The 25,596-nt window shown below is 37.7% G+C and overlaps 4 protein-coding genes across 6 annotated transcripts; 1 reads left to right on the forward strand and 3 right to left on the reverse strand.

Annotated features, from left to right (window-relative positions):
• Positions 1–465: 465 nt before the first annotated feature.
• LOC131315678 (11-beta-hydroxysteroid dehydrogenase A-like) lies at positions 466–3,753 on the reverse strand. 3 transcript variants are annotated; one of them, XM_058344867.1, is made up of 6 exons: positions 3,443–3,753; positions 2,986–3,178; positions 2,139–2,224; positions 1,834–1,965; positions 1,302–1,430; positions 466–912 (listed from the first exon to the last, which is right to left on the reverse strand). In XM_058344867.1, the coding sequence occupies exons 1-6, from the start codon at positions 3,623–3,625 to the stop codon at positions 682–684; spliced, it is 954 nt and encodes a 317-aa protein (XP_058200850.1). In that variant the 5' UTR covers positions 3,626–3,753; the 3' UTR covers positions 466–681. The 3 variants fall into 3 exon arrangements, with proteins under 3 accessions (XP_058200850.1, XP_058200857.1, XP_058200865.1); XM_058344874.1 differs by lacking the exon at positions 1,302–1,430 and having other exon boundaries at positions 3,443–3,702; XM_058344882.1 differs by lacking the exon at positions 1,834–1,965 and having other exon boundaries at positions 3,443–3,700.
• Positions 3,754–11,392: 7,639 nt separating this feature from the next.
• Positions 11,393–14,775, forward strand: LOC131327273 (somatic embryogenesis receptor kinase 2-like). Its single transcript, XM_058360348.1, has 4 exons — positions 11,393–12,002; positions 12,836–12,968; positions 13,108–13,179; positions 14,475–14,775. Exons 1-4 carry the CDS (start codon positions 11,876–11,878, stop codon positions 14,773–14,775), a joined length of 633 nt encoding a protein of 210 aa, XP_058216331.1. The 5' UTR covers positions 11,393–11,875.
• A 333-nt stretch (positions 14,776–15,108) lies between these two features.
• On the reverse strand, positions 15,109–17,210 carry LOC131327280 (uncharacterized). Its single transcript, XM_058360357.1, has 2 exons — positions 16,823–17,210; positions 15,109–15,167 (listed from the first exon to the last, which is right to left on the reverse strand). The coding sequence occupies exons 1-2, from the start codon at positions 17,208–17,210 to the stop codon at positions 15,109–15,111; spliced, it is 447 nt and encodes a 148-aa protein (XP_058216340.1).
• Positions 17,211–17,507: 297 nt separating this feature from the next.
• LOC131315701 (L-type lectin-domain containing receptor kinase IV.1-like) lies at positions 17,508–19,664 on the reverse strand. The gene has a single exon (XM_058344902.1). The coding sequence runs from the start codon at positions 19,629–19,631 to the stop codon at positions 17,601–17,603; it is 2,031 nt and encodes a 676-aa protein (XP_058200885.1). The 5' UTR covers positions 19,632–19,664; the 3' UTR covers positions 17,508–17,600.
• Between the last annotated feature and the right edge of the window lie 5,932 nt (positions 19,665–25,596).

The raw sequence follows: 25,596 nt of genomic DNA on the forward strand, positions 1-25,596 counted from the left end.
CGCGGGCATCTCACTAGTGTCCACCTACAAAAAGTTGTTTATAGTTAAGCATTTAAGCTATTTGGGAAATTTTATGCAAGCTCATTCACTCTTTTAACATTTTTGATTTTAGAAACAGTCAAAAGCTATAGAAATTCACTTTTACTTGTGCTGTTGTTTTATGGCTCTTTGACTTGGTGGGCAATTTTAACCTAGAGGGCGAATACCTTTCACCTGAAGGTAACTCTGAACCATTTGGCCTCTGTCATGTACGACCGCGTGTCTCTCTGGCCCTGTGGCAAGCAGCGCTAATGCGCGATCGATCACCTTGACAATTAATGAGGTTGCATATCTGGCTAGCTGCTTCCTCTTAGTTGAAAGATAAAAGGTTCCGGAGAAGAAGTTGCTGGCAAATCAGCCTTAAACGCCTTCCCTTTTCGAGTTAAAACGGCCAACCGCAGTTTCGAAGGCAAATTTACATGAAAGTGGCTCGAAACAGCTAGGCTTCAATACTTTTTAAACGTCACACCAAAAGCAGTGTTCCTTTTATTGTACACTTTCACTCCACCACACATACAATAAGGGATACATGATGCACAAATAAATGTTTACAACACCAAGGCACAAAAGAGGATTATTTACCAATAGTTGTCCTCTTAAGATAAGGAATACAAACAGTCGATCTGCTTGATGATCTTTTCCTTAGTCAGACTTGAACGCTCCAGAATTGCGGTTAGATTTAGAGTTGTTTGGCCTACCAAGTAAACGCCACCGGGAGAAGCTTTCTATAACCTCTGGACAAAGCAAATTCCAGAAATATATCGTCCTCTCCCAAGCTGGCTCAAACAAGTACCTGTCTCCCCTGCAAATGCTCTTGAAAATTGCTTTGGTACACCCCTCTGTTGACTCCACTGGAAAACCATCCATTCCAGCCTATACAGTAAAAAACAAAGAGGAAATTAGAAACCGAAATTATTCCTGAACTGGAATAGATTCTCAAATGCTTTGGATTATCTCCGGCCATTACCCAAACTTTTACTCCAACGTGAGTACAAGCTTCATCTGGATGAAGCACTCACTCTAACGGAGAAACTCAAATTTTAAGCATAAATTTGACTCACTGCAGCAACTAGAGACAGATGAGGCAGAAGGGTTCAGCTTTCTAACTTCTTTAACTAACTGCCGCAATCTCCGGTTACTGAGCATAGGAGTTAACAGGTTCAAAGGTGAATTGCCCACTTCTATCAAACAAGCTTATAGCTTGAGGAATTCACAGTTGATTTTTCAGCTTCACCAAAAAAAAAAAAAAAAAAAAACTTTACCTTTGACATGAAATCACCTCTAGTAATTTCCGAGTCTACAACTCCGGGACCGACAATCGTGATCCCTATATCCGAACCAACTTCAACTCGTAGCGTCTCGTAAAAGCTGACTAGGGCTCCCTTGCTTCCCTAAAGAAATATAAGATATTTTTGACTAATCAATTAAAGATGAGCCAAACCAAGGCATGTTTATCTAAACAAAAATGTAGTACTTAACTTTTTCTGAGGGCATGGATCATTTCCGATCCATCCCAATAGACTAGATGGTCCTGTGTCTCCACTTTGATAATCAAACCTGTTCAACTTTTAGAGCGTATTCCAACCAAAAATTATGCTGATCAGATACTATTTAGAACAAAAGCGATAATGTGTTTTGAAATCATATGATCAACCAGTATCTGAACAGCTTAATTTTGACATGATCACTGCTCGGGATAAGCTCTAAAAAGAGATAGGCGAGATCACCAAAGTACAGACGGTCTAGTCTATTCCTTGGAGCGGAGAGGATCTATGTCCATTTCTTTTCACGTACAGAATAGATGCTAAGTCTTGGTATTGGAGACCATTGAGCTATTGAAGCAATCACAATGATCTTCCCTCTGCTCTTTCTTAGGTGCGGAATTGCGAAACGGGTGCAATAAACAGAACCCCAGAAGTTTGTGTTCTGCAGCATAAAACCCAAATTAGTAATGGTTAATTTGTTCCCAAATTCCTACCTAAATAGTATATATAGTTTTGGATTGATCTAAGGCCTAGTTTGGACTAGGATTTGTGGAGAGATTTTTAGATAAGAAAAATTCAGGCAACTTTTTTATGTTAAAAATGGAAGACAATCACCATAATTGGAGTGAAATCTTCGACATTATCGGCGTCTTCAAACAGACAAAGCGGAGCAATCCCGGCATTGTTCACTACGTGATTCACTGTGTAATTGAAGTCATCAAACAAGAGAGACGTAAATTGTCGAATTATAACAAGGTAATTCTGCATTTTAAACAATCGAAAAGAGGGAAAGAGAGTAAGGGAGATCACACACTTGCGTTAAATGAAGATAGTTCCCTAGACGGTTTGACACATCAAAAGCGTCCTATTTTTCCCCAACTCGTTCCCTTCAATCTTTTGGGGAAACTCTAAAACACGCACCAAATACTCTCGAAAACTTTTTCAATCACACTTCAATGATCGGGACCGTTTATAATCTTTAATTCACTGAGAGCATCAAGCAAGCCAAAACATCAGTTTGAGCAATTATCGTTTGATATGCTTTCGAAACAGATTTATATTGCAAAAAATTTAGAAAGGAGTTTTGTTCCAGTGTTGCAATCTTATATCTTTTAAGATGATGTGTTCCAAAATCATATCTATTGATGTCCAGTAAACTTGGTTTTTGGCATACTTCATGTTGTCAACGAGCAAAAAAAAAATGATCTGTTTTGATCATTGATGTGAGATTGTCAGATATTTTTACAGGCTGAGATTGCAGATCGAGGAGCCAGACTCGATTATACATATTGTGTTCTCTAATTGTTTTTTTTGTTAATTTTATGTGTCAGAGTGTTGGTGTCATGCTATGTGTTCATTTCTGTGCTACATCTTCAACTCTGTAGTTCGATATATTTTCTTTCAAACAAATAGTACTATAGAACCAAAGAAATGAATTGAAACTAAAGAATTAGAAACATACATTTACCAAAGTGGTTTAGCGCAGCATCAACAAATCGCTTACAGTCTTCCACCTTTGAAACATCACCGGTTTCAACAATCACATCAGGTGACCCGAGCCGTCGTGCCTTACAAGCCACTTCTTGAAGTTGCTTTTCTCTCCTTGCCACCAATACCAAACAAGCACCCCCTTTTGCATACTCATAGGCAAGATGCTTCAAAACAGCAAGTCTAACAATTCACTTCCCAAAATAATGGACCATCGAAGTACTAGAAACCAATTTTCGTGTGTCTAAGAGTAGTAAGATGGGTATAAACTTAATCATTGACATTATTGATTTTACTTATAAAGTGGTAGTCATAATGTTCAGATCCACAACTTCAAAGTTAGTAAGTTGGGTTTTAACTTCTGGTTTAGTGGCCTTTAAAGAACCAATTAAGAAAGTGATTCTTTTGGGAGAGTTCAGAGTTGATCAAACCTCGCCAATGCCTGAAGATGCACCGGTGATGAGTACAATTTTACTGGAGACGTTTTCGCTGAATACGGACCTTGATATAGAATTGAAAATCTTGAAGAGCAAAATAGCCGGTAGGAAGAAGAAGAGCAAAAAGAGTGATATAAGAGGAAGCACAATATTAAGCAACTTGTGAACTGAATCCATGCTTGAGAGAAGACAGAGGAGATAAGTTGGAGTATGGGACGAAGAACAATATCGAGCAACTTATCTGTTTTTAGAGAGATTTATTTACGGCTCCGACGTGAACAGCAACAACCAATCGCCACCGTCTTAAAGTGCCTTAGATGGTCCGGATTTTAATACTCACTCCGTCCCATTTTCATTGTCCATTTTTGAAATACGTGTCATTTTTTAATTGTTTATATCTTTCAATCTATAATTTTTTCATAATTTTGAACTTTGTATTATAGAATTAGTCGAAATCTATCAAACAAGATCCATATTACATATTTTTTAAGATCCACACTAAAAGATATAAGTAAAAGACATAAAAGAGAAACACAGAATAACAGACAATAAAAATGGAATGGAGGGAGTAAAAATTTACCAGGGAAAAGTTTTACTCTTTCCCGGAAAAGTTTCATTAACATCCGGACCGTTCAAAACACTTTCGGACGGTCGCGATTGACTCCGTAAACAACCATTCACGGCTGCGCCGTTAAAAAGATTTTCTCAATCTGTTTTTTACCACAAAAATTAAGTTGGAGCACGTGTGGAAGCCCAGAAGGACAACGATGTTTCCTCAAGGGGAAAAACAAAGGACAACCATTTACAAAGGACAACCATTAAGTCACTTTTGGTTGTTTGTTGGAGTGGGCTTTTATTGTTGGGGATTGACGGTGATAGTTCATTTTTGTGGTGGCATGGTCCTGGAGGGGGATGGCAGATGCTGACTAGGCCGATTTGGCCTAGGCAGTTCGGATCTAAATCGTGCAATGGATGGTTGGACTTGTATGCGTTCAGATTCAATCCGAACCGTCCACGCCAAGATGAACGGCCGGATCAACCGCTCGACACCCGCTTTACAGGGGGTACTCGGTAGCATCCCCTGTCCTAGTTTGATGGCTATAGTGCATTTTGGTTTCTCCATCACTGGATTCTTTACTCAAATGGGCATCTTTTTGCAACACAATTCCAATTTTTGCTCTATCAAAAACGTGCTTACATGATGAAAAGTTGGGCATCTACCAATACATGTATGGAAAAGAAAACCCCTGAATTCAACTGCCCACGTGATACCCTACCCACCGGCCACCACATAAAGAAGAGTTGTTATCCTTATCCCTTGTCTTTCTTGTTTGTAATTACAGTCATATTTTTAGCCTCAATCCAAACGTAATCGTTTTCAAATTTTGATCAAGTAATTAAATACTGAGCAATTAAACGTGCAAGCCAAACAGACCTAGCTAGGCTTACGAGCCTCACATTAATAATTAGAAATATTTGGACACAGATGTTCAGACAGTGTACAAAAGTTTGTTTGTCTCCGTCTGATGCATGTAGATTCTAATTTCATTTCAAACTCATATGCATTGAACAGTTCCCGATGCTATTGTATCCGAATAGATAATAGTATGTGTTAAAGTAGCATCACTCTCTGAATATTCACTCGTAGGGTAGGGGATAAAATCTAAAAAATTACTACCAAACTTCTCTTTTTAAGTATCAGGGACCAATTAATCGACAGGATTATTCCTCCATTCCAATGCAATGGATCCTCAACCTCCACATGTACTCATCTTCCCTCCCCCCTTACAAGTTGCAAGGCCCCATCAACTCCATGCTGTAGCTCGCCGAGCTCCTCTGCCTCTCCGGCGGCCTCCACGTCACCTTTCTAACTCACTTGATGGATCCCCTGTACACAGTCTTTGAAAATGTTTTCTTTGAGACCAAATTGTTTACTTTTTGGCAGCCCATGTTCATTTTAAGAGTCAAGTCGTCCTTTTCCATTTTTATTGGCCAATTGGTAAAAAACAATTAATAATTAACAGTAGACGGGAATTTTCGTTTTCAAAAGATAATAAGCATTATAACTTGCTTTTTTTGACATTATAGCACTGGGATAAACTAAAACCTAGATAGTGGAGTTTGGGCAGGAAAAACTAAAGAAAAAAATTGGTGATCTTTCTTCACTTCGTGGAAGAGTCATCCGTTGCCCAGATCTCATCTCCGCCGTGTAGCATCCGAGTCATTCATTACCGAGATAAAATCGGAACCATTAGATTACCGAACGGACGGCTCGGATGGTGCCTCTGCACAAAACCATTCCCGGTTAAAGCGTAGATTATAACTCTAATCATCCTCCAATTTTCGTTTTATATTCAGTAACTGAGAAGGTGCATGATGTAGTAAAATTTATCCATGTCACAAGATCTGATTTGAGATCTTGCTCTTTGCCATATAAACATATCTTCTTCGGTGGTTCCAAATTCCCTGTAAGAGTGATTGAATGATTTGCGTAGAATCGAAATCCTAGAAGCTCGTCCAAATGGTTTTAGATTCTGCATTCTCGTGATAGAATGAATTTTGTAATTGGCTCCCGAACACCATGTTCAATATTTTCAAATCGAGGCACATATCGTATATCGTTTATTTCAAATCGGGATACGTATTGTATTGGATCAAGACATTGTAACTACAATATCTTGTCTTGTGTACGTAGAGAGAAATGTCTGAAATTCCATCTAAAAAGAACACGACAATACTATCTCTAAACAGGAATCAAGTAAAACAAAAGAGTTCAACTGAAAGTAACCTGTTCCGTGAAGAGTCTAGCATGATAGATAATAGATAGATGGAGGGATTTTGACGTATTTTGGCTCAAAGTCTCCCATGCCAATTAAAGTCATTGGAATATGAAGGGCTTATCATTGATCAAGACAAATTGGCAGAACCATCTAATGACGACCAAGACTTGGCATTTAAGTACGTGGAACCCATGACTCCGATAGGTCTTCAATTCAGTGAGTACTGCAGTTTTTGTCCTTTGGAATATTTTTCCTTTAATTGTTTTTAGTAGCCCGAAGGAATATCGGCTAAGAGGAAGGGCATCAAAAGTAATTTTCCAGCAAACTCCCAGCGACCAAGAAGTTAAAATTGGTCTCCAGTTCACGTTGTATTGTGATTATACTCAATCGGATTTGTGTGTTGGATTCGAGTAGAGTCGGGCCGTGACAGTGGTGCGTCTTTGCGGGATAACTACGACATGGTAGTGAGTGGTGCTCTTTGGATTCTTATGTTTTGATGACTCTGAATGTTAAAAATGAGAGAATAAATAATTGATTGAATTCGATAACACTATACAATGAGTTCCTTTATTTATAGAGGAAAGAGAGCCTAATTAAGGAAGGAAATCATACCAATTAACTATGAAAGAAAATCATCCTAACTACAATTAAATCTCAATAATCATGTTATCATTTATTATATCCATTTATTCAAACAAAGAAGAGTAGTGGATCAGTTCGAGAATGCTTGTTCATCTAAAAATTGAAAGCTTAGATTTCTTTTTTCATTAGCTCATGGTCTGAAAGATGTAATCTGATGGGTTTGTAATTTTTGAGTCTCAATTTTTATGGTAAATTTGTAGAAATTTATCATGATGTTTCATGATGACCTATTTATCATGTTTATAACCTATTTATTATGGATTGTTTTGATGTCGTTACATGAGCGTTTGTGGATACTTGTGGTACGATAAATAGAATTTGGTGAATTGTTTGGCATGCATGCATAGTTAATATGTAGAGACCCATATTTAATTTATTTAATTTTAAAGTTTATAATTGAGGAAAATGGAAAATGTGATGTGTTTATGTGGTTTGGGGCTAAAGTGATTGAATTGAATGTGAAAGGGTGTAAGTATGGTTTCCATATGTATGAGTATATATAGGACGGTGATAGAGTAGAGAATTAAATTTCTCCTCTCTATCTCCCACGCCTCACTCCCTCTCTCTCTCTCTGCTCACTCATTCTTTCTTGCTCTCTCTCCAAATTTCACCGTAACAACTCAAAACCTTCTCAAAACAACCTTCAATCATTCTCTCTCTACGCGTATTGTGGTCCATATTCTGTCGATGTGAGCTTAGAGGAGGTGTATTGCACTCGGTCTCGATTCCGGAAAGCTAGGGCTAGTATTTTTGTGGGTTTCGTTTTTCGGCCTCAAGGTAGAGATTCTACCTCTCAAAATATGTAATGGGAGTGTTTTCTAGCCTTGAATCATGTCCTTGTTGTAGTTGAAATCCTTAAAATCTGTAGAAAATCTGCTTTAACAGGCATCTGTATCGATACCACTTTGATCAGTATCGATACCAGAATCTCTGGAACGTTTTTAAGCCCAGTTGTATCGATACTAGTTTGGCTAGTATCGATATAAAGTGGCTTAGTGACAGCTTTTGCTATTTTGTTCCAAACTTCATTGTTTTAACCCCCGATCATTTCTAACTTGTTCTAAACATCACCAAATTACTCGAAAACATGATTAATCATATTTGTTGAGTTCGTGGAGTATCTTTGCATCCCTTGCCCTTGTTCTGTATAATTTGACGTTGGTTTTCCTTATGAACTTCGACTAAATGGAAATGACACATTACGGAGACATGAGATTTGTGAACACTTGTTGACATAACAAGAACATTCAGGATGCATCGACGGGTGGGTGCCTGGCAGGGGGTATCGAGATCCCTAAATTGGCCCGGCTGGAGCAAAAGCTCATATTAGTTACATTCAGGACCTACCGATGGGTATGGTGCCTGGCAGGGGGTATCGAGATCCCTAAATTGGCCCGGCAGGAACAAAAGCTTATATTAGTTACATTTAGGACCTATCGATGGGTATGGTGCCTGGCAGGGGGTATCGAGATTCCTAAATTGGCCCGGCAAGAGCAAAACCTCATATTGGTTACATACAGGACCTACCAATGGGTATGGTGTCTGGCAGGGGGTATCGGGATCCCTAAATTGGCCCGACAGGAGCAATAGCTCATATTGGTTACATTCAAAACCTACCGATGGGTATGGTGTCTGGCTGGGGGTATCGAGATCCCTTAATTGGCCCAGCAAGAGATTCGGCTCATGACACATAACGCGAAGTGACATTGGACACATGGAAAGTTGAAATGGTTAAAGGTTGAGGTGCATACCAAATTTCGTATCGAGTTTGTTGAATTGTTAAGTCTTGGTTATTGCCTATTGTATGGTCTACATCATGTTCTTGCCTTGTGATCAATCTTGCATTTCTCTTACATATAATGTTAGTGTAGAATTTCGTACTGAGCTAGTGTAGCTCAAACCTATTATCATTTTCAGGTACTAACACAGGGCAGTAGAATGCATGGTTGGAATGCTTGGATGTGGAATTATTTTTTGAAAGCTAACGATTGAGGAGTTACTTAGTCATCTTAGTAAATCTCTTTTGAAAGATGTATTTGTAACTATAATTATAAATCTTATGACTTTGGAATACTGTAATCCTTAACACTCTTTCACTACTCAATACTACTTATGTTAATTTTGGCCTCGGAGCCAAAGATGTAATATTTTGGGAACTATTGAATGATGGAAGTGTGATTATGGAAATGGAAATGCTACATTATTTTGGGGTATTGTACGGATTATTGTGAGGTTTTATTTATGAAAAATCCTGTATATTTATGTTGAAAATCGTAAGCGTGACATAATATATGTTGACATGCGATACTTTTAATGATGGCTATTCGTTAGATAGTAAACTGAGTTGCGAAACAGATGGTGTGGATGCGTGCATTGTGTATGAAAGGGAGTTCTAAGTCATTTTGTCATCCAATCTAAATCATGTTTTTTAGATGAAATTGTAACTACATTGTTATATCTTTTGACTTAAAAAAATTTAATGTTACTTAATATTTTTCCTCTCCTGGCTATTGTGTAAATTTTTTTGAGATCTAATTATTTGGACACTTGTTTAAAAGGATGTTGGTTTATGAGATAATGTTTGGCATGATGTTCATTGGTATGTAGGTACGGATATGACGACGTTTTACATATCGAAAAGCTATATTTATTATGTTTAAAATCGAGGGCGTGACAATTTACTTTAGGACCACCGGACAATCTTATTTAGTACTTTTATATAAAAAAGTTATGAAAATCATGGTTAAAGAAATCTCAAGTCAAGCAAGCCCGGTTTGGCTAAATTTGATTTATCTATTGCTTTATGCCATTGATGAATTTACGTTCCAATATTCAGTAAAAGTAATTTCCTCCACACAAGTAACAGATAACATACAAAATTATGGATTAGTGATTTAATTTCCACTTGCCAAAGTATGGATTAGTGATTTTCCACTTGCCCCGCCTTCGTGACATAGCTCATAAGGTTAAGGCTTAGCGATTACCCCGGAGAGAGAGAGAGAGAGTCTTTGCACATACATTTTGGATCAAAGTCTTGCATGCCCTAAGTCATTTGAATTATATGAAGGGCTTATCATTGACCAAGACAAATTGGAACAACCATCCAACGACCAAGACTTAGCATTTAAGTTTGGTGACTCAAAATCCGAGTCCGTGGGCCAAATGACTCCAATTGGTCTTCAATTAAGCGAGTACTACGTATAGTTTTGTTTTGGGAATTTTTTTAACGAGCACTAATTGCCCGTTAGACAAACGAGATTCAACTCGGTTCTTCTAAAAGACAACTTCAAACCTTATGTCTCCCAAAATAACTTCCGAAGGACTCAAAGCAATATTTGATATAGTTACAAACAGGGACAGATTTTATAAAATTGGAGTATTAATTTTCTTAAATAGTTCAATTATACCCAATAAATTTTTGGTAGTGTTCCAATAAAATTACTCTAAATTTTCATTATGAGGACATTTGTCTAATCTATTTCTTCGAATGCTAAATTTTCACATCATTTTTTTGTGACAACACATTGCTTTCTTCTAATTAGTTCATCATCTATTTTCTTATTATTGACTTTACAAGTACAAGTTCGGGGACAAAAAATGTACAAGTACAATGTGCGAGTTCACATTGAGTACTACACAAATGATGAGAGACGTTGAGGAGTGGGAGAAACCTTGGTTGTGAAAGAGTTTTAGTGGATTTTGAAAAAAAAATAAAAAAAGAAAACTTCCGGGGGGGGGGGGAATTGAACTGTTTTAGTGGATTTTGAAAAAAAATTAAAAAGTGGTTATTTCTCAAAATATTTGGTAAAAGTAAAAAACCTTACTCTTCCGATTCCTCTCGTTGAGACGAATTAATAATCTAAAAAATTTGACACAAAACTAACAAATGTGAAAAAAATTCAAATAAAGACAAAATTTGCAAATTTAAATTAAATTGAAGTTAAGTTTATAAGAACGCAACCTTAATATGGGCAAAAGGGTCTTCACTTAGAGAGTTCAGATCCCTCTACTCTTCATCCCCTTTACAAATTTAAATTAAATTGAAGTTAAGTTTATACCCACGTACGTACACAAACGATATGTATGTATTTAAAATAACAGTTCTGCTAACCACACGGATAATCTATGCACAAATTTTGTTGTGGGGCCACCACGGGTCCCACATAAACGATCCGAGCCACCTGTTAAATGTAAAATATTTTTTCAAGGGTCTCTCAAAAATAATCAGCTCAATCTGATAACTATAGATACTCGATTTAATCATCTAACTTTTTATTATTCGAAAATCTGAAAGAAAATTTAGATAATTGAATCAAACACCCATAGGTAACGGATTGAGCTGTTTTTTTGGCAAAACCCCTTTAAAAATGTTTTCCATTTAATGAACGGCTCAAATCATTTATGTGAAACCTGTGATGAATCCCACAACAAAATCTATGTACAAATTATCTATGTGGACAGAGCTATTGTTACAATAATGCTACCCACATCACAAACAGATTCTTCACAGACCCGATGAAGTGCCAAGCTCTCTCCCTCTCCCCCCAAGCCCCCCCCCCCCCCAACCCCCCCAACCTATTCAACTCACCTGTTCATATTCAACTCATGAATTCTGACCCGTTTGTAACCCCAACCTAGTAGTTGTGTTTTTCATCCGGGGGGCAGGGTCCATTGTCCTGGGTCGTCGTCGCCAACGACTTTTGAAACGTCTACCCCCCTTCGTCACGTACCGTTAGAACTCTCTCTCTCTCTCTCTCACACGCACACAGTTCTTCCAGTCATTCCCTTGCTATTAATTTCTGACTACGACGAAGACTACCACTACTATTCCTGTTCAGCCTCCCATTGTCCGCGTCTAATGGCTCCCAATTGCCTTCGGGAATTAGGGCCAATTATGGTTTTTCTAGCTTTTCTTTTGGAAATGTAAAATTTAACTACTTGTGTTGTGTTCTGTGTTTTAGTGTGGTTGAGTGAAGAGTTTTTATTTCGGAAGTGAGGTTTTTAGATGGAGGGGGGAAGAGGAGGAGGGGTATTTTACGTCTTCATGGAGTTCTGGGCCTCTTCTTTTACTACTAGTATTTGCCTAATTCTGGTGGCTTCTCGGTTGTCACCGGCCTCCGGCGATATCGAAGGTGATTACTGATCGTTCCCTTGGCCTCGTTTATGTGTTGATTTTCAATTGAGTTTGAACTTGTCCCACATCAATTGATGTTACCTTCAATACGAAGTATATGAGCCTAGATGGCTTGCGACTCATTGCCATTTGGTTCGAGTTGAATGCTTGAGCATGGTATGGACAAGGCTCTCTATTTCTTTCACAATTGATGTTCCCTATGTTTGTGCCATTCGTGTGCTCTCTTTTTTTCGCTATGATTTCTCTGTCATGGATCCTATATTTGTTGGTTATACCTTCAATATCTCTGCAAAAGTCCACACTAGCTCCCCACTCACTACCAATTGATTTTGAGTTTGTATGATTTGCCGGTAACTGGTGTTGAAATGCAAAGTTGATCTATCGTTTAAGAGGGTCTGCTTCTTACCATCGTGGCATCGTACACACTCACTGAGGGTTCTATTTATTCAGAACCTTACGAGTGTTTTTTTTTTTTTTTTTTGTCTATGTTTTCAGAAAAAAATGATTTTACCTAATTTTGTGTAGCATGTTGAAGTTCTCTCTTATCAATACCCCTGTTGTTATGTTTGTACTTACCAAATTTGACTTGATTCACGGAATCTGAAAACAAAAATACCCATGTATGTACACTTAACCAGTATAAAGTAATTCAAGGATTCATCGATCTTTTCCAAACATTGGCGTATTCTATTGAATGGTTGGGGTAGACATTGGTTTAACTGCTAGGCTGTCAAGCAACTTAGCTGCTTAACTACCCTTAGAAAATGTTTTGGTTGATCATTTCATCTTCTTGATGAGAATACAGTGACTTGTCTCTTTCATGAAGAGCAGGCAATGCTTTGATTGCGCTGAAGAACAGCTTAGTTGATCCTAACAACGTTTTACAAACTTGGGGTCCTACACTTGTCAATCCCTGCAACTGGGTCCATGTCACGTGCAACAATCAAAACAGTGTTACAATAGTGTACGCTACTAACTCGTTCAATAATTCTCGTAATCCACAAGCTGGTTATGTCATTTGATACTTGAAACTCTATTTGCTTTTGTATTTCCATTGTGGTTAGTGTGATGACAAATCGTCTTTCCATTTTTGTAAGCCTCAGTGCTCTTAGGAATGCAAATTTAACTGGGCAACTCGTTCCACAACTTACGCACCTTCGAAGTTTGGAGTACCTGTAAGTAGTACTTTGTTGTAGGAAAAGTGGTTTCACTCATATCTGTTTCGGTGATATTAGTCTCTCTCTCTCTCTCTCTCTCTCTTACCAAACTCTAATCTGTAAAGCGTCTTACTTGCTTCACCAGCATAGTTCCTGAATTATCTATGATTCTATTGAATCTTTCACTGTGCTGTGTACTCGACGACTCGACGAGCTCTTGGCCTTACTTGTTTTTCCTAGATTTCTCTATCTGGACGTGTAGTCGTCATACATGAATTGACAATTTTGAACATGCTCTTTGTAACAATGAAAAACACTTTATAGTATTCATCGTTTTCTTCCTATAGAGGAACAGTTGACTTAGGGGCATGTTATTAACAGTTGACTTAGTATGTTGCAATTTTACTTTTTCAGTAAGCATAATGGTAGCTCATGGAGTACTCATTTATAACTTCATCTGTCATGATTTGCCTGAGATGAGTTTACCATGACTTCCATCGCTCACGACTTAGGGGCATCTTAATGTGCCTTTTTTATGGTGATGAAGGAGAAAACTCTACAAAGAAGTTTTGTTTTGTAGTAGTTTCTCATGTTAGTTTATTAGTGAAAATGTTGCCTATTGCTCTTGTAGTTAATTTTAGCTTTGCTATTTTGCCCAATTTTGCTCCTGCAAACAGAATGTAAATATTTTTTCAAGACTTGAATGTGGAATGTAAGTGTCGACCTTTAATGTAAATGGATATCCCGGCATTACTTTTCTATTTACAGTTAACCTCTTCACCGTCTTGTATGTGTTGTCATCGCTTTGCAGTTAATTTATCATGGATACAGCTTCTCTCCAGCTCACTTCATGGACTGGAGCGTCCTATTATGACGATAAGTCCCATCAGGGGTTCCATTTGTACGATTCAAGCCGTTCACTTTGTAGTTCCCAATGTGCAGATATCATCATTGAAAAATCAACTTGATAGCCACGTGAATTCATTGCATGTTGTGGGGGAAAAAATGAATGGTGTATATTCAAAGTCACAGTGCTCGTCCATTTTTTCATCCAAATATGGTGAATTCATGTGGCCAACATTGTCGGAACAAGCTGATATTTTTTCATGGATGATTTACACAACGGGGTCTTTGAAAGGTAAGGCTCGAATCATCAAAAAGAGACCCCCAATAGCATCTTCAGACCACTTTGTGGACTGGAGGGAGAGAAGCCATCTCCTTTGTTATATATATATTTTGTTTTATGGTCTTTTTAACTGGCATTCTGCATGCCCCTGTCATGGACGTTGTTTCAATTACATTTTCTGTCACAGAGACCTTAATACTAACAACATAAGTGGACAAGTTCCTGAAGAGCTTGGGAATTTGACGAACTTGGTGAGCTTGGATCTTTATCTCAACAACTTGAGTGGTCCCATCCCAAAAACGTTGGGCAATCTTCAGAACTTACGTTTCCTGTATGAATTACACATCCTTTGTCTTTTACTTCTAAAATTAGACATACACCCTTCTGGTGAACCGAGGTGTTATATTAATGTAGTGCAATTGTTTCTTTTGTTTGGTCATTTCTTAGACATTACAACTCAGACATTACAACTGATTCACTCTTTTTAAGCTTCTTTTACACCATTTGGCTGTTTTTAAGCTTTACACCATTACACCATTTTACACATGATTTTTCACCATTAGATTTGTGAGGAACCTTTACACCATTTTACACATGATTTTTGTGAGGAACCTTTACACGATAGAGTATTCAAAATCAAATTTAAGGCTATCAATGCATCTATATATTGATGTAAATGGTGTAATGGTGTAACTCTCATACAACTAATGGGCTGCCAAAAAAAATACACAATGCATCTATACATTTTTAACTCTCATACAACTAAATGGTGTAATGGTGTAATCGAATGGTGTAATGGTGTAATGGTGTAAAAATCAAATCTAATGGTGTAATCGTGTGAGGTTCCAGACATTACACCATTTGGCTGTAACAGCCAAATCTAACAAAATTCATAAAAAACAAATAAAACACACAAAACAAAGAAATAATTAGTTAAGTTTACAAGAACCCACGTAACATTTCAAGTTTCAACCTTTGTTGGGTTCACGTGTGGTTATCTGCTTTATGTGTGCATTAATTATGCATCGTGATTAGACAAAGTTTGGCTTAGGTATTCTTATGGTTGTTCTCCTTTTGTCGTGTCCAACTCTTGGCTACGAAAACTCAACGAATGCCCAAAGGAGTCTTGTGAAGCCAGGATTTGAATTGCCATGTGGCAAAATCAGAAGAAATCAACCACTAATAACGAAATTTCTATATTTGGTAAAAAAAAAACGTACATATGTTTTAAGGTTAATTACCCGTTAACATATCAAAATGGATCTAAACTACATGATTGATCCTAGAGATACACAAATCTAGAATATTCTAACATTAACTTTTGCACTAATAGTACAATTGCTCGTTAGTTAGCCACAGATTTAAGCTTGAAAATATGTTTCAGAATAAAAGAATAAAAAATCTATATGCATAGCAATACCCTCATTTTTTTTCTTCTTTTTTTTTTTTGTATACTAATGGTGGGTAAATATTCTGAAGCCGTATCACTTGTGTTTTGTCTTCTGAAAAGAAAATCTACATTCATCCCAATAGTTTACACGTCGTTCTGTGGTGTTATTGAAGCACATATATGCCTTAGTGAACCCAATCCTGTCTTTGATATGAATAAAGCAGTATAAGATTTTGGGCACTTAAATAAATCAGTATTGACGTACATAGTACTCAAAGTGTTGAAAATTTCTATGAATTTGAATGCACTCACGATGCAAATCTAAGATTTCTTAGAATTTGAATGAATTCTTCTACCATTAGCTGAGCCATGGCTAAGTTTAGTAAGGCCAATGTTAGATTAATGCACGATGAAGTTGAGTACTTTGATCCTCCAGAAGATCAATGGAAAATTTGTGAGCATAGCACCATCATATGAAAATTGTTGAACGATTCAAGAGATCATATAAAAGAAGTAAATTTGTAATTTCTTTTTTGTGTTTGGAAAATTTGAAAGGGATGACCATTTTACACATGATTTTTCACTCTTTTTAAGCTTCTTTTAAGTATCTGCACTGAAATGGAATTTCTCCAACTTTCATCTGGTTAGAAGTACTGAAGTTAGTTGTTGGACAATATATAGATGCATTGTGTAGCCAAGTCAATCCCATGTTTCACATGGCATTGAGCAGTTCTTCTATTACATTATGCCTCGGAACTGCACTGATCAATACCTGCATGGAATGACTAAAAAGAAAATCGCGAAGCAGCATCGGCTTACAATGTGCAGTAGACATCAATATAATCATATTTTTGCCTCTGCTTTTTTTCAGTAAAGGTTCTTTTTCATTTATCAGCCCATACAAATCTCAGAACAATCTAGAAAAGGTACAACTCACTCCAAAAGGTCATGCAAGACCCAATCAGAGAAAAGACAAACAGAGCCAAAACAATAGGCTCAGAAATTTCCAAACATAACAATGTAAAACAAAATAACCAAAGCTAAAGGATCCATTGGGGAAATGTTCCACTCCCTGCAAATCGCCCTGTTTTCCTGCTTGTCTTTCACATTCCTCCAAGACAGCATAGCATCTCAAATGGAATTACAGCTTTTAGCACTAGCAAAAACAGAGTCCATACTTCTCTGTTGGAAAATTCGAGCATTTCCTTCTCTCCCTATACCATAAACTGCAGCAGATAGAGATAGCTTAAGCACACTTTTCCTCAGGCAATTCCCCTTAGAGTGCAGATTAAACCAAATCATCTCGTCATCCCATTGCATAGGGTACCTACACACTTGATTTTTCGTCAACATATCTGCCCAGATAGCACTAGAGTAAGGACAATCAAAAAACAGGTGGTTGTGAGACTCTACATTACCACTATTGCACAACACACATGAAACTTCAGCAACTATACCCCAAACCAGCAATCTGTCCACAGAACTCAAACGATGTTGCATAGCCAACCACAAAATAAATGCCCACCTCAGCATGTGTTTTTTGCCTCTGCTCGGGGGTAATGAGCAAGAATTTCGGCAAACAAACAAATGTGGAAGGCGCCTGAAAAACAGGGATTTTTATGATCACAAGGTATCATGCAATTTTGTTATACAGATATACTGAAAAGCTATGACACCGACCACATGGGGACCAATTCTGAACCGACAACCACACTGGTCTCACTCCGGACCCCGCAGAAAATCTGAGGCATTCAATAATTTAAAAAAAAAAATAATGAGTGGGCTCATAAAAAATCAGCTAAATTTGCCCATATGGTCGGTGGCTGTAGAAGGGTCAGATATACAGAGAAGACAAGCTTGTGCGTAAAAACATAAAACCATTTAGTTCATCAGTTACATTACTCATCCATAAAGTTAGAAGCATCATCTGCCTCCAGAGAGAACAGACCCAGTGACAGAAGACGCGTGGGAAAACGCGTTCTCCATAGAAGACGACTGTGCAAAATCATCAAACCCTTCGCACTGAGCAAACGTTAGACCCGTGGCAGAAATACGCATCAGTTTCAACTCTGGTAGAGGAATATCTCCCTCCAAATACTCCACAACTTGCCTCATATTCGGCCTGGCGGCCGGCTCAGAGTGGGAACACATCAAACCCAGCTTCAAAACCAACTCCACTTCCTCCACTACATACTCACTCCCCAATTTAGGATCAATGGTTCTCAAAACTTCCCCCTTCCTCCAAAAGGAAAACACCCAATCCACCAAAACTAAGTCCTCTGCTGCTGCTCGTGGCTCGATGGGCCTCCTCCCACATACCACCTCAAGCAAAAAGGCACCGAAGGCATACACATCGGTGCTTGTTGTGGCCTTTCCGGTTCTATTGTGCTCTGGTGCAAGATATCCAAGTGTTCCAGCCACATTAGTGCTTTGTGGATTGGTTCCATGATCAGACAATCTAGCTAGCCCAAAATCGCCCAATCTCCCATTCAATTCGCCATCTAACAACACATTACTTGCCTTGACATCTCTATGCACAACAACTTGCTCCCACTCTTCATGTAAATAGAAAAGGCCCGACGCCACCCCTTTGATGACTCGAAATCTTTGCCGCCAATTGAGGGTACAACTCGGCTGGTCGTAGAGAAATTTATCTAGACTTCCATTAGGCATGTAGTCATAGACCAAAAGGAGCTCCCCTCTTCGGCGACAATAACCCAAGAGTTGTACTAAATTACGGTGGCGCAAACGTCCAATACTAACGATTTCCGCCACGAATTCCTTCATTCCTTGCCCAGATTCATGTGATAACCTCTTCACTGCAACCTCAATTTTTGAAGTAGGCAGTATTCCTCTATAAACCCTACCAAATCCCCCACTACCCAAGAGCCCCTTTTCCGTAAATCCTTTGGTGGCAATATACAAGTCCTTGTACTTGAACCTATGAGGCCCATAGTCAAGTTCCCAATCTTCAAGCACTTCAGCAAACTTCCTCTTCCTTCTGACATAATAAACTACCCCTGAAAGCACTCCAAACACCAAAACTAAACTCAAAGGCAACCCAATTGTCAGAAGCCTAGAAACTTTCTTGGGTCCGATGCGAGGAAGCTTAGGGAGTTGAGAGAAATCAAACCCATCAGCAAATCCATTAATCTGAAAGCTCCAAGCCAAAATATAATGGGAAGTTGTGTCTGATCCAGTAGAGGAAGAGAACCCAACGTACATATTTTGGTTCAAGAACGGGGAAAGATCCTTAGAAAGAGTCAATAGCGGCGTGTTTGGCTTGGGCGAATGAACCGGAGCCATAGTAACATTAATTTCCTTCTTTCCCCCATCGTATTCAACCCAAACTTGCATCGCCTTACCGCTGATCAGACTCAAATTTTGGAACCTCCCATTTGAAGAATAGTACCCAGCTGCCTGAGACTCAACAGAGTTCAGCCCATTAATGTCAATGCCAACATGGTTATCATTTAAATCTTCAAACTCGCTACTGTATATAGTATCAAGCTCTACCGCAAACACGTGGTTGGTTGAGTTCCCGTTATTGGTTGCATTGAAGAGGCCCAACCACTGGCTGGGGAGGGCACCGGGGAGGCGCGGGGAGGGGGCCACGACGAAGACGATGCCGTGGCCGGAGAGGGTGGGGTACTCGGGGATTGTTGAGAAGATGAAGGAGGTGGAGAAGGATGAAGTGGTGGCGTTCGGGGAGGGTTTGAAGGGGAATGAGGTGGGGAAGAAGGCGTGGCCCATTCGTTGGCGGGTGCCGTTGGTTAAGGCTAAGAGGCCTGAGGGTTTGAACTCGGCTATGCCATCAAGGGCGAGGTTTGGTGAGGCTTTGAAGTTGTTGAAAGTGAAGCCGAGGTGGTCTTGGGCGGGTGTGGTGGGGAGGAGAGCGAGGAGGAGGAGGAGGAGAAGGAGAGGAGAGAGAGAAAAAAGAGGAGTGAGAAACATGGCTGTGGAATGAGGGGTGAGAGTTGAGACCAATGCTTTGAGGAAATAATTGTGATCCCCTTTTGTTTGGTCCGATGAAATCTCCATGGGTCTCCATGGCATGCCAATTGTATACATACGTAAGGAATCTTGGCTATTGCGTACGTGTTGCTTTGTCAATTCAACCTAACATGTAGCATGAGGTCAACTATTTTAGTCAAAAAATATTTCACTGGGATGTTTCGCTCCAGCTCCGGATCCTCGTTTTACGATACTGCTCTCAATCATTACCCTCACGAATTTTAGTACTTTCAGATATTTTTGAAACTCTTTTATGTTCATGTTTGCACTTATACACTCGCATTATGTGACTAAGTTTGGGGTAGTCCTATGGTACACATTTCTTATTAAGGAGTGTACCGTATGCATCATGATTTTTAATTTAAAAGTGAATAATTCAGACCACCCATTTATTAAATCAATTAATAAAATAGAAAAATGACTTAGCAGGTAACATGTTGTTCTCTCCTCCTTGACTCTCTCTCCCTCTCCCTCTCCCTCTCCCTCATGTGTAAAATACTAGTACAAACTATAAACATAACCACAATTATTATGACAACATAAAAAATTAGAATTTTCTTACCATAATGTGTCGTACCAAAATAAATCGATTAAAAGATACCAGATACAAGACCAAAATATGTCGTATCACAATCAATAATCATTATACCCAAGCAAGATACATGTTTAAAATATCACAAGTTAAATAACATAACCATGATTGTTATGACAACATCAAAAATTGACATTTGTTTACCACAACTTATCGTACCAAAAGAAATTAATTCAGTTATTCCATTGCATGAATAAAATATATCATACCACAATTAACGAGTGAGAACTTCATTTTTAGTTCAAAAATATGTCGTACCACAAAATATGTCGTACCACAATTAAAATATGTCGTACCAAAAATAGACATTTGTCCTACCACAACTTGTAGTTGTATTTGAAAATTTGGGTATAATACTTATTTTTCGTACAAATCATAACCTTCTAGTGTTTATCGTAACTTTTACACTAATCAATCGTAACTTTATAGCAACAGATTCATAACATTTTTAGAATCATAATATTTTGGTGTGTTTCATAACTTTATAAAAAAAATCGTAACATTTTCAGTTCGTAACATTTTTACTACGGAATCGTAACATTTTAATCCATTTCATAACTTTTTAATAACGTATAATCAATTGTGCAATCGATTACTTAATCAATTTTTTTTAAAGGTAGTTGATCAAATATGTAATCTATTATGTTAATGTTCAATTCCATAATCGATTAGACTTTATAATTGATTAGACATCATAATAAAATATATAATCGATTTTGCAATTTTGTAAATAGAAATTATAATAAATTAGACATCATAATCGAATATCTAATCAATTTTGTTATGTTCAATTATGTAATTGATTAGAGAATATAATCGATTTTGTAATTGAATTAAGTACGATTGGGAAACAATGTGAAGTCGATTGCTCTGAATAACACAAATATTGATTACATGATAGATTATATTTCTCTGCGGTTTCATTTATGTAACTGATTAGTATCGATAACATTTGTAATCGATTACATTATCAAATATGAGTATTTCCCATTCCAGAACGGGTTTTAAGCCCTTATTTTTTAAGAAGGCAATTTCAAGCTCAAAAATTATGGGTTTATTGAAATCTAAAAATATGCATTATGGATCTTGTTTGAAAGATCTCGATGAGATCTTTTATACAATGCAAAAAAATTAAAAAATTATTTTTCATTTATATTATTTTTGATTTTGAAAATGTAAAATAAGCTACTTATTTTTTAAGAAGGTTTCTGGAACGGAGCCTTAGTTATTTGTAATTTGGATGCGAGCACTAATTTACAAAACTCTAATAGTATGTCTATTGACCAAAAAATAAATAGCACGTCCTAAATATTATTGTCTTTGACGTATAACTCTAACTTGTATTGGTAAATTTATCTCGTCATCATCACTCTCTTGATCACCCATTAACTTTGTTAGTATTTCTTACTTGATTAATACGGATGATCGACTTCGTTATTCCTGTTAATTGGACTATTTGAGTGAAATATTTTTTTTATCTGCATGTGAAAGTTCACTTTGCAATTAAAGGTATTGTGAAAAATGTTAAACATCATAATATTTCAAAAAAAAATAAAAATTTGGCTACATATATAAAACACTTTAAAAAGGGTGCTAATTTTGGCACTCTCCATTTTGTTAATGACACTCCCAAGTTAGTGCCATTAACAAAATGGAAAGTGTCTTGTTCTACCCTATGGGATAGTCACTGTTTTCGTTTGTCTTGTTCTACCTTCGATGTACCCTTTTGAGTTTCTATAAAAAGTTTCGTTTGCCGAGCAAAAAAAATACAAAATGGAAAGTGTCAAAATCATTTTGGTTAATTCATAGGGATTTTCTTTCCATTTTGGTTAATTCATAGAGTTTACCTATTGCATTGGCTACAAGTTATTTGTTAGTAACCTATAGTAACATTTTAAAGTGTCCAGATCATTTTTCAAACATCCAATGGTAATCAATGAGGGTGTATATGATACATACCAAAATAAGGGGTATGTATTGTAGCATTTCTCATCTGTTTGCTTTTGTTCAAACTTTTTCTTTTAAAAAAAAATCGAATTTTGCAGATATTTTGGAGGAGGCATGAAAGTTTTCAAACACGAAGTGGGTACAAATACTAAGTAGGTGAGGATCAAAGAGAGAGAATATAAGACACAGGATATATTAGGAAAATACACTGGCTTTTATTAACTTGAACTAACTTGAATTTTACAGAGGTGAAGCTCTCCTTTTATAGACGGAGTAAGGAGGCTCTATAGAAAGGGTACATAATTGGTGCCCGTAGTTTTTCTACTGCATAGGAAATTACAGAAGACTTTTGATACAGAGTATTAACTACTAGGTAAGACTTTACCTTACAACTACTTTAACTACTTTTACAGACTTTACTTTACAACTACTTTAAGACTTTCACCCTCTCCGGAAAGAGGGCAATACTACCACACTTTATATTACAGTACACATCAATAATATGATACAAAAACAAACAGTAAACTCCAATAATTTTCACCCTTGTCACTCTGGATCATCTGAACTACTTTCTTCATCTCTGTCAGTCAAGTAATACTGTTCCAAAAGATAGCGGATATTTTGGCGCCATTCTTCCGGATAAGTATCATTGAATTTCCAGTTTGCAGACTCATAATGGAGGAGAGATGATGGAACTTCTGCAGGTGTCAATCCATTGAGTGAGCACAGTGTTTGAGTCATGACCAGATAATTTCCACTGTGAATCTCATTGCTCGGGGACTCTTGATATGCTGAAAGGAATATAGTGTGATACTCCTTTCTCCAAGTGATAGAACCATCAGGATTAGGAACACATCTGTTGTTGCGAGTTGTCCAAAATGCAAATTGGAGATCTTCGTCTGGACCTGTGGTGACTTGTCTGATCTTCTGTTGCCAGTAGGGTATGTTGCCAAAGAGCAAGAGAAATTTCAGAAAGAAATCTTCTGGTGGTTGAACTTGATTGAACGCCGCATGAGCCAGATAGACCAAGACTGCTGATTTATTAAAACAGACACTTATAGTATACACATCAACTAAATACCATAAGAGGAGGTAGGCTTCTTTTTTGAAATAAAAAACATTATGGTAAGACACTTCAAACTGAGTGAGAAAAGGATAGACAGGATGAAAGGGTAGACCTTTTATGGGACCTTCATCAAGACCATACTTGAAAATACAGAGATGTTGAAGGTTTTGACACATTTGGACACATCTAGAAAGAATGGTTAACTCTAAAAGATGACACTGAAGGTGGACAGGAAAATTGACCGGATGGAAACAGAAAATCATGGGAAAACAACCAGGAACAAAGGGATGTGGTTTTGTTTTGGAAAACTGGTTGATTTCTTTTTTGAGCCTTGATAAAAAATCAGGGAGGACATTTGTTTTTCCTTTTATGTGAACAGCATCAAAACTCCAATTGGAAAACCAATTTGCCCATCTGAGTAACTGTGCCTTTGGAAGGTGCTTCTGTTTGAACTTAAGCATGCTGGGGAAACTCATCATATCAGTCTCAATTAGAAAATGATGACCGATTAGATGAAATTCAAACTTCTCAATGCTCCTTTTGATTGCCAGAATTTCTTTGTAAGTAGAGTGGTAATGAAGTTCTGCTGGAGAGAATGCACCACTCTTGTATCCACAAATTCTGCGCTTTTGATCTGAATTTTCTTCCAAAAGAATTGCTCCCCAATATAGATCAGAGGCATCTGTCTGAAGGACTCTCTTTCCATCTGAAGGTATGGTTAATGGAGGAAGAGTTTTGGTTAGGGCTTTGAGGTCTTTTACAGCTTTGGTACAAAGGGCTGACCAAGGAGGAGGGGTTTTCTTTAGTAGAGCTGAAAGAGAAGTTCGGTATTGGGCCAGGTTGGGAATAAAATCAGCCATATAGTTAACAATTCCAAGGAACTGTTGGACTTGTTTGACTGTGAATTTTCATCTAAAAAATGATCAAGTTGGGAGGCTATATGAGGCTGGAGGGTATATTGACCTTTAGAGATATGCATCCCTAAAAAATCAATTTCTGGTTGAGCAAGAAACATTTTTTTCTCTGAGAGCATGATGCCATGGGTTTGGACAAGGGAATGGAAAATTTGTAGTAATACAACATGAGACTCAATATCTGGGGAAAAAAGTAGAATATCATCTATATAGACAAGGGCTGAGGATAGAATAGGAGCAAATACCCAAATCATGGCCTTTTGAAATAGGGATGGAGCTGTTTTCAATCCAAAAGGCATGACTGACCACTGGAAGTGGTGATCTGGTATGCAGAAACCAGTTTTAGGGCGATCATCTGGAGAGATGCCCAGCTGCCAAAAACCTGCTTTTAGGTCAAATTTTGAGAAAATTTGAGCTTTAGGCAAGTTTGCAAAAAGAACATTTCTTCGAGGAAGAGGGAATTTGTTATCCTGCAAAAAATGATTAAGAGGCTGGTAGTTGATAACCAGATGGAGTTTTCCTCTTATCTGCTCTGTTCTTTTGTTGACATAAAATGCTTCACATGCCCACTGAGAGGTTGTGGGCTCAATCAAACCTTCTGATTGAAGTTGCTGAAGTTCTTGAAGAGCAAGCTGGTAGTGTTCTGGGTTCATTCCATGATGGGTAGCTTTGGTGGGATTAATGTCTTCATTTTTCTTAAAAGGAAGGGAAATGAAGAAATCTGGATTTTTCCAAAGTGGGTTAGAGCATTTGGTGAGGAACTGAGAATGGGATTCAGCACAGAAAGTTTGGATTATGGCTTCTTTAATGGTGGAGAAAGTTTCTATGGAAAAGAGATTTGGTTGGGTGGTCCAGGGTAACAAGTAGTTTTTGTATTTCAAACCTTTTTTGAGCCAGGAAACTTTACTGAGATTTTGAAGAATATCAAAGCCTAACAATAAATCTTTCCCTGGGAGATCAGAACCATAGATTTGATGTTTTATGGTGTATCCAGGAAAAAGTTGAATGGAAACAGGCTTACTTATCAGAGTGATAACAAATGTTTCTCCATTGGCTGCTGTAAAGGGTCTGAAACAAGACTGCCAGTAAGACCTGGGGAGAATTGCTGGGTTGAGAATGGAGGCTGCTGCACCAGTATCAAAGAAAGCGATGACTGGTATAGGTTTCTCATATTTTCCAAGCAAGATTTTGACCTTGGCTAAAGGTTGAGCCAGCATGATGTTAGGGAACCCAATTGTTTGGACTTCATAAGGGAATGAGTCAGGATCATCAGAAGAGTCGTCTGATTCTGCTGAATCGTCTGAGTCATCAAAAGTGAATGCAAGAACTGCTTCATCTGTTGCTTCATCGTCGATGGAAAATAGTGATTCTACATCAGCATCTTCA

This window comes from Rhododendron vialii, chromosome 1a, assembly GCF_030253575.1.
Source record: "Rhododendron vialii isolate Sample 1 chromosome 1a, ASM3025357v1".
Lineage (NCBI taxonomy): Eukaryota > Viridiplantae > Streptophyta > Magnoliopsida > Ericales > Ericaceae > Rhododendron > Rhododendron vialii.

Excerpts from the sequence above, each read along its gene's own strand:
- LOC131315678 (XM_058344867.1), bottom strand. The coding sequence starts at position 3,625 with ATGGATTCAGTTCACAAGTTGCTTAATATTGTGCTTCCTCTTATATCA. Across the intron at positions 1,431-1,833 it reads CAAGACTTAGCATCTATTCT|GGAAGCAAGGGAGCCCTAGT; the intron begins GTACGTGAAAAG and ends ATATTTCTTTAG. Across the intron at positions 913-1,301 it reads GAGGTGATTTCATGTCAAAG|GCTGGAATGGATGGTTTTCC; the intron begins GTAAAGTTTTTT and ends TTTACTGTATAG.
- LOC131327273 (XM_058360348.1), top strand. The coding sequence starts at position 11,876 with ATGGAGGGGGGAAGAGGAGGAGGGGTATTTTACGTCTTCATGGAGTTC. Across the intron at positions 12,003-12,835 it reads GGCCTCCGGCGATATCGAAG|GCAATGCTTTGATTGCGCTG; the intron begins GTGATTACTGAT and ends CATGAAGAGCAG. Across the intron at positions 13,180-14,474 it reads CTTCGAAGTTTGGAGTACCT|AGACCTTAATACTAACAACA; the intron begins GTAAGTAGTACT and ends TTTCTGTCACAG.
- LOC131327280 (XM_058360357.1), bottom strand. The coding sequence starts at position 17,210 with ATGCTGAGGTGGGCATTTATTTTGTGGTTGGCTATGCAACATCGTTTG. Across the intron at positions 15,168-16,822 it reads TTTTGCTAGTGCTAAAAGCT|ATTTGGCTGTTACAGCCAAA; the intron begins GTAATTCCATTT and ends GAATTTTGTTAG.
- LOC131315701 (XM_058344902.1), bottom strand. The coding sequence starts at position 19,631 with ATGTTTCTCACTCCTCTTTTTTCTCTCTCTCCTCTCCTTCTCCTCCTC.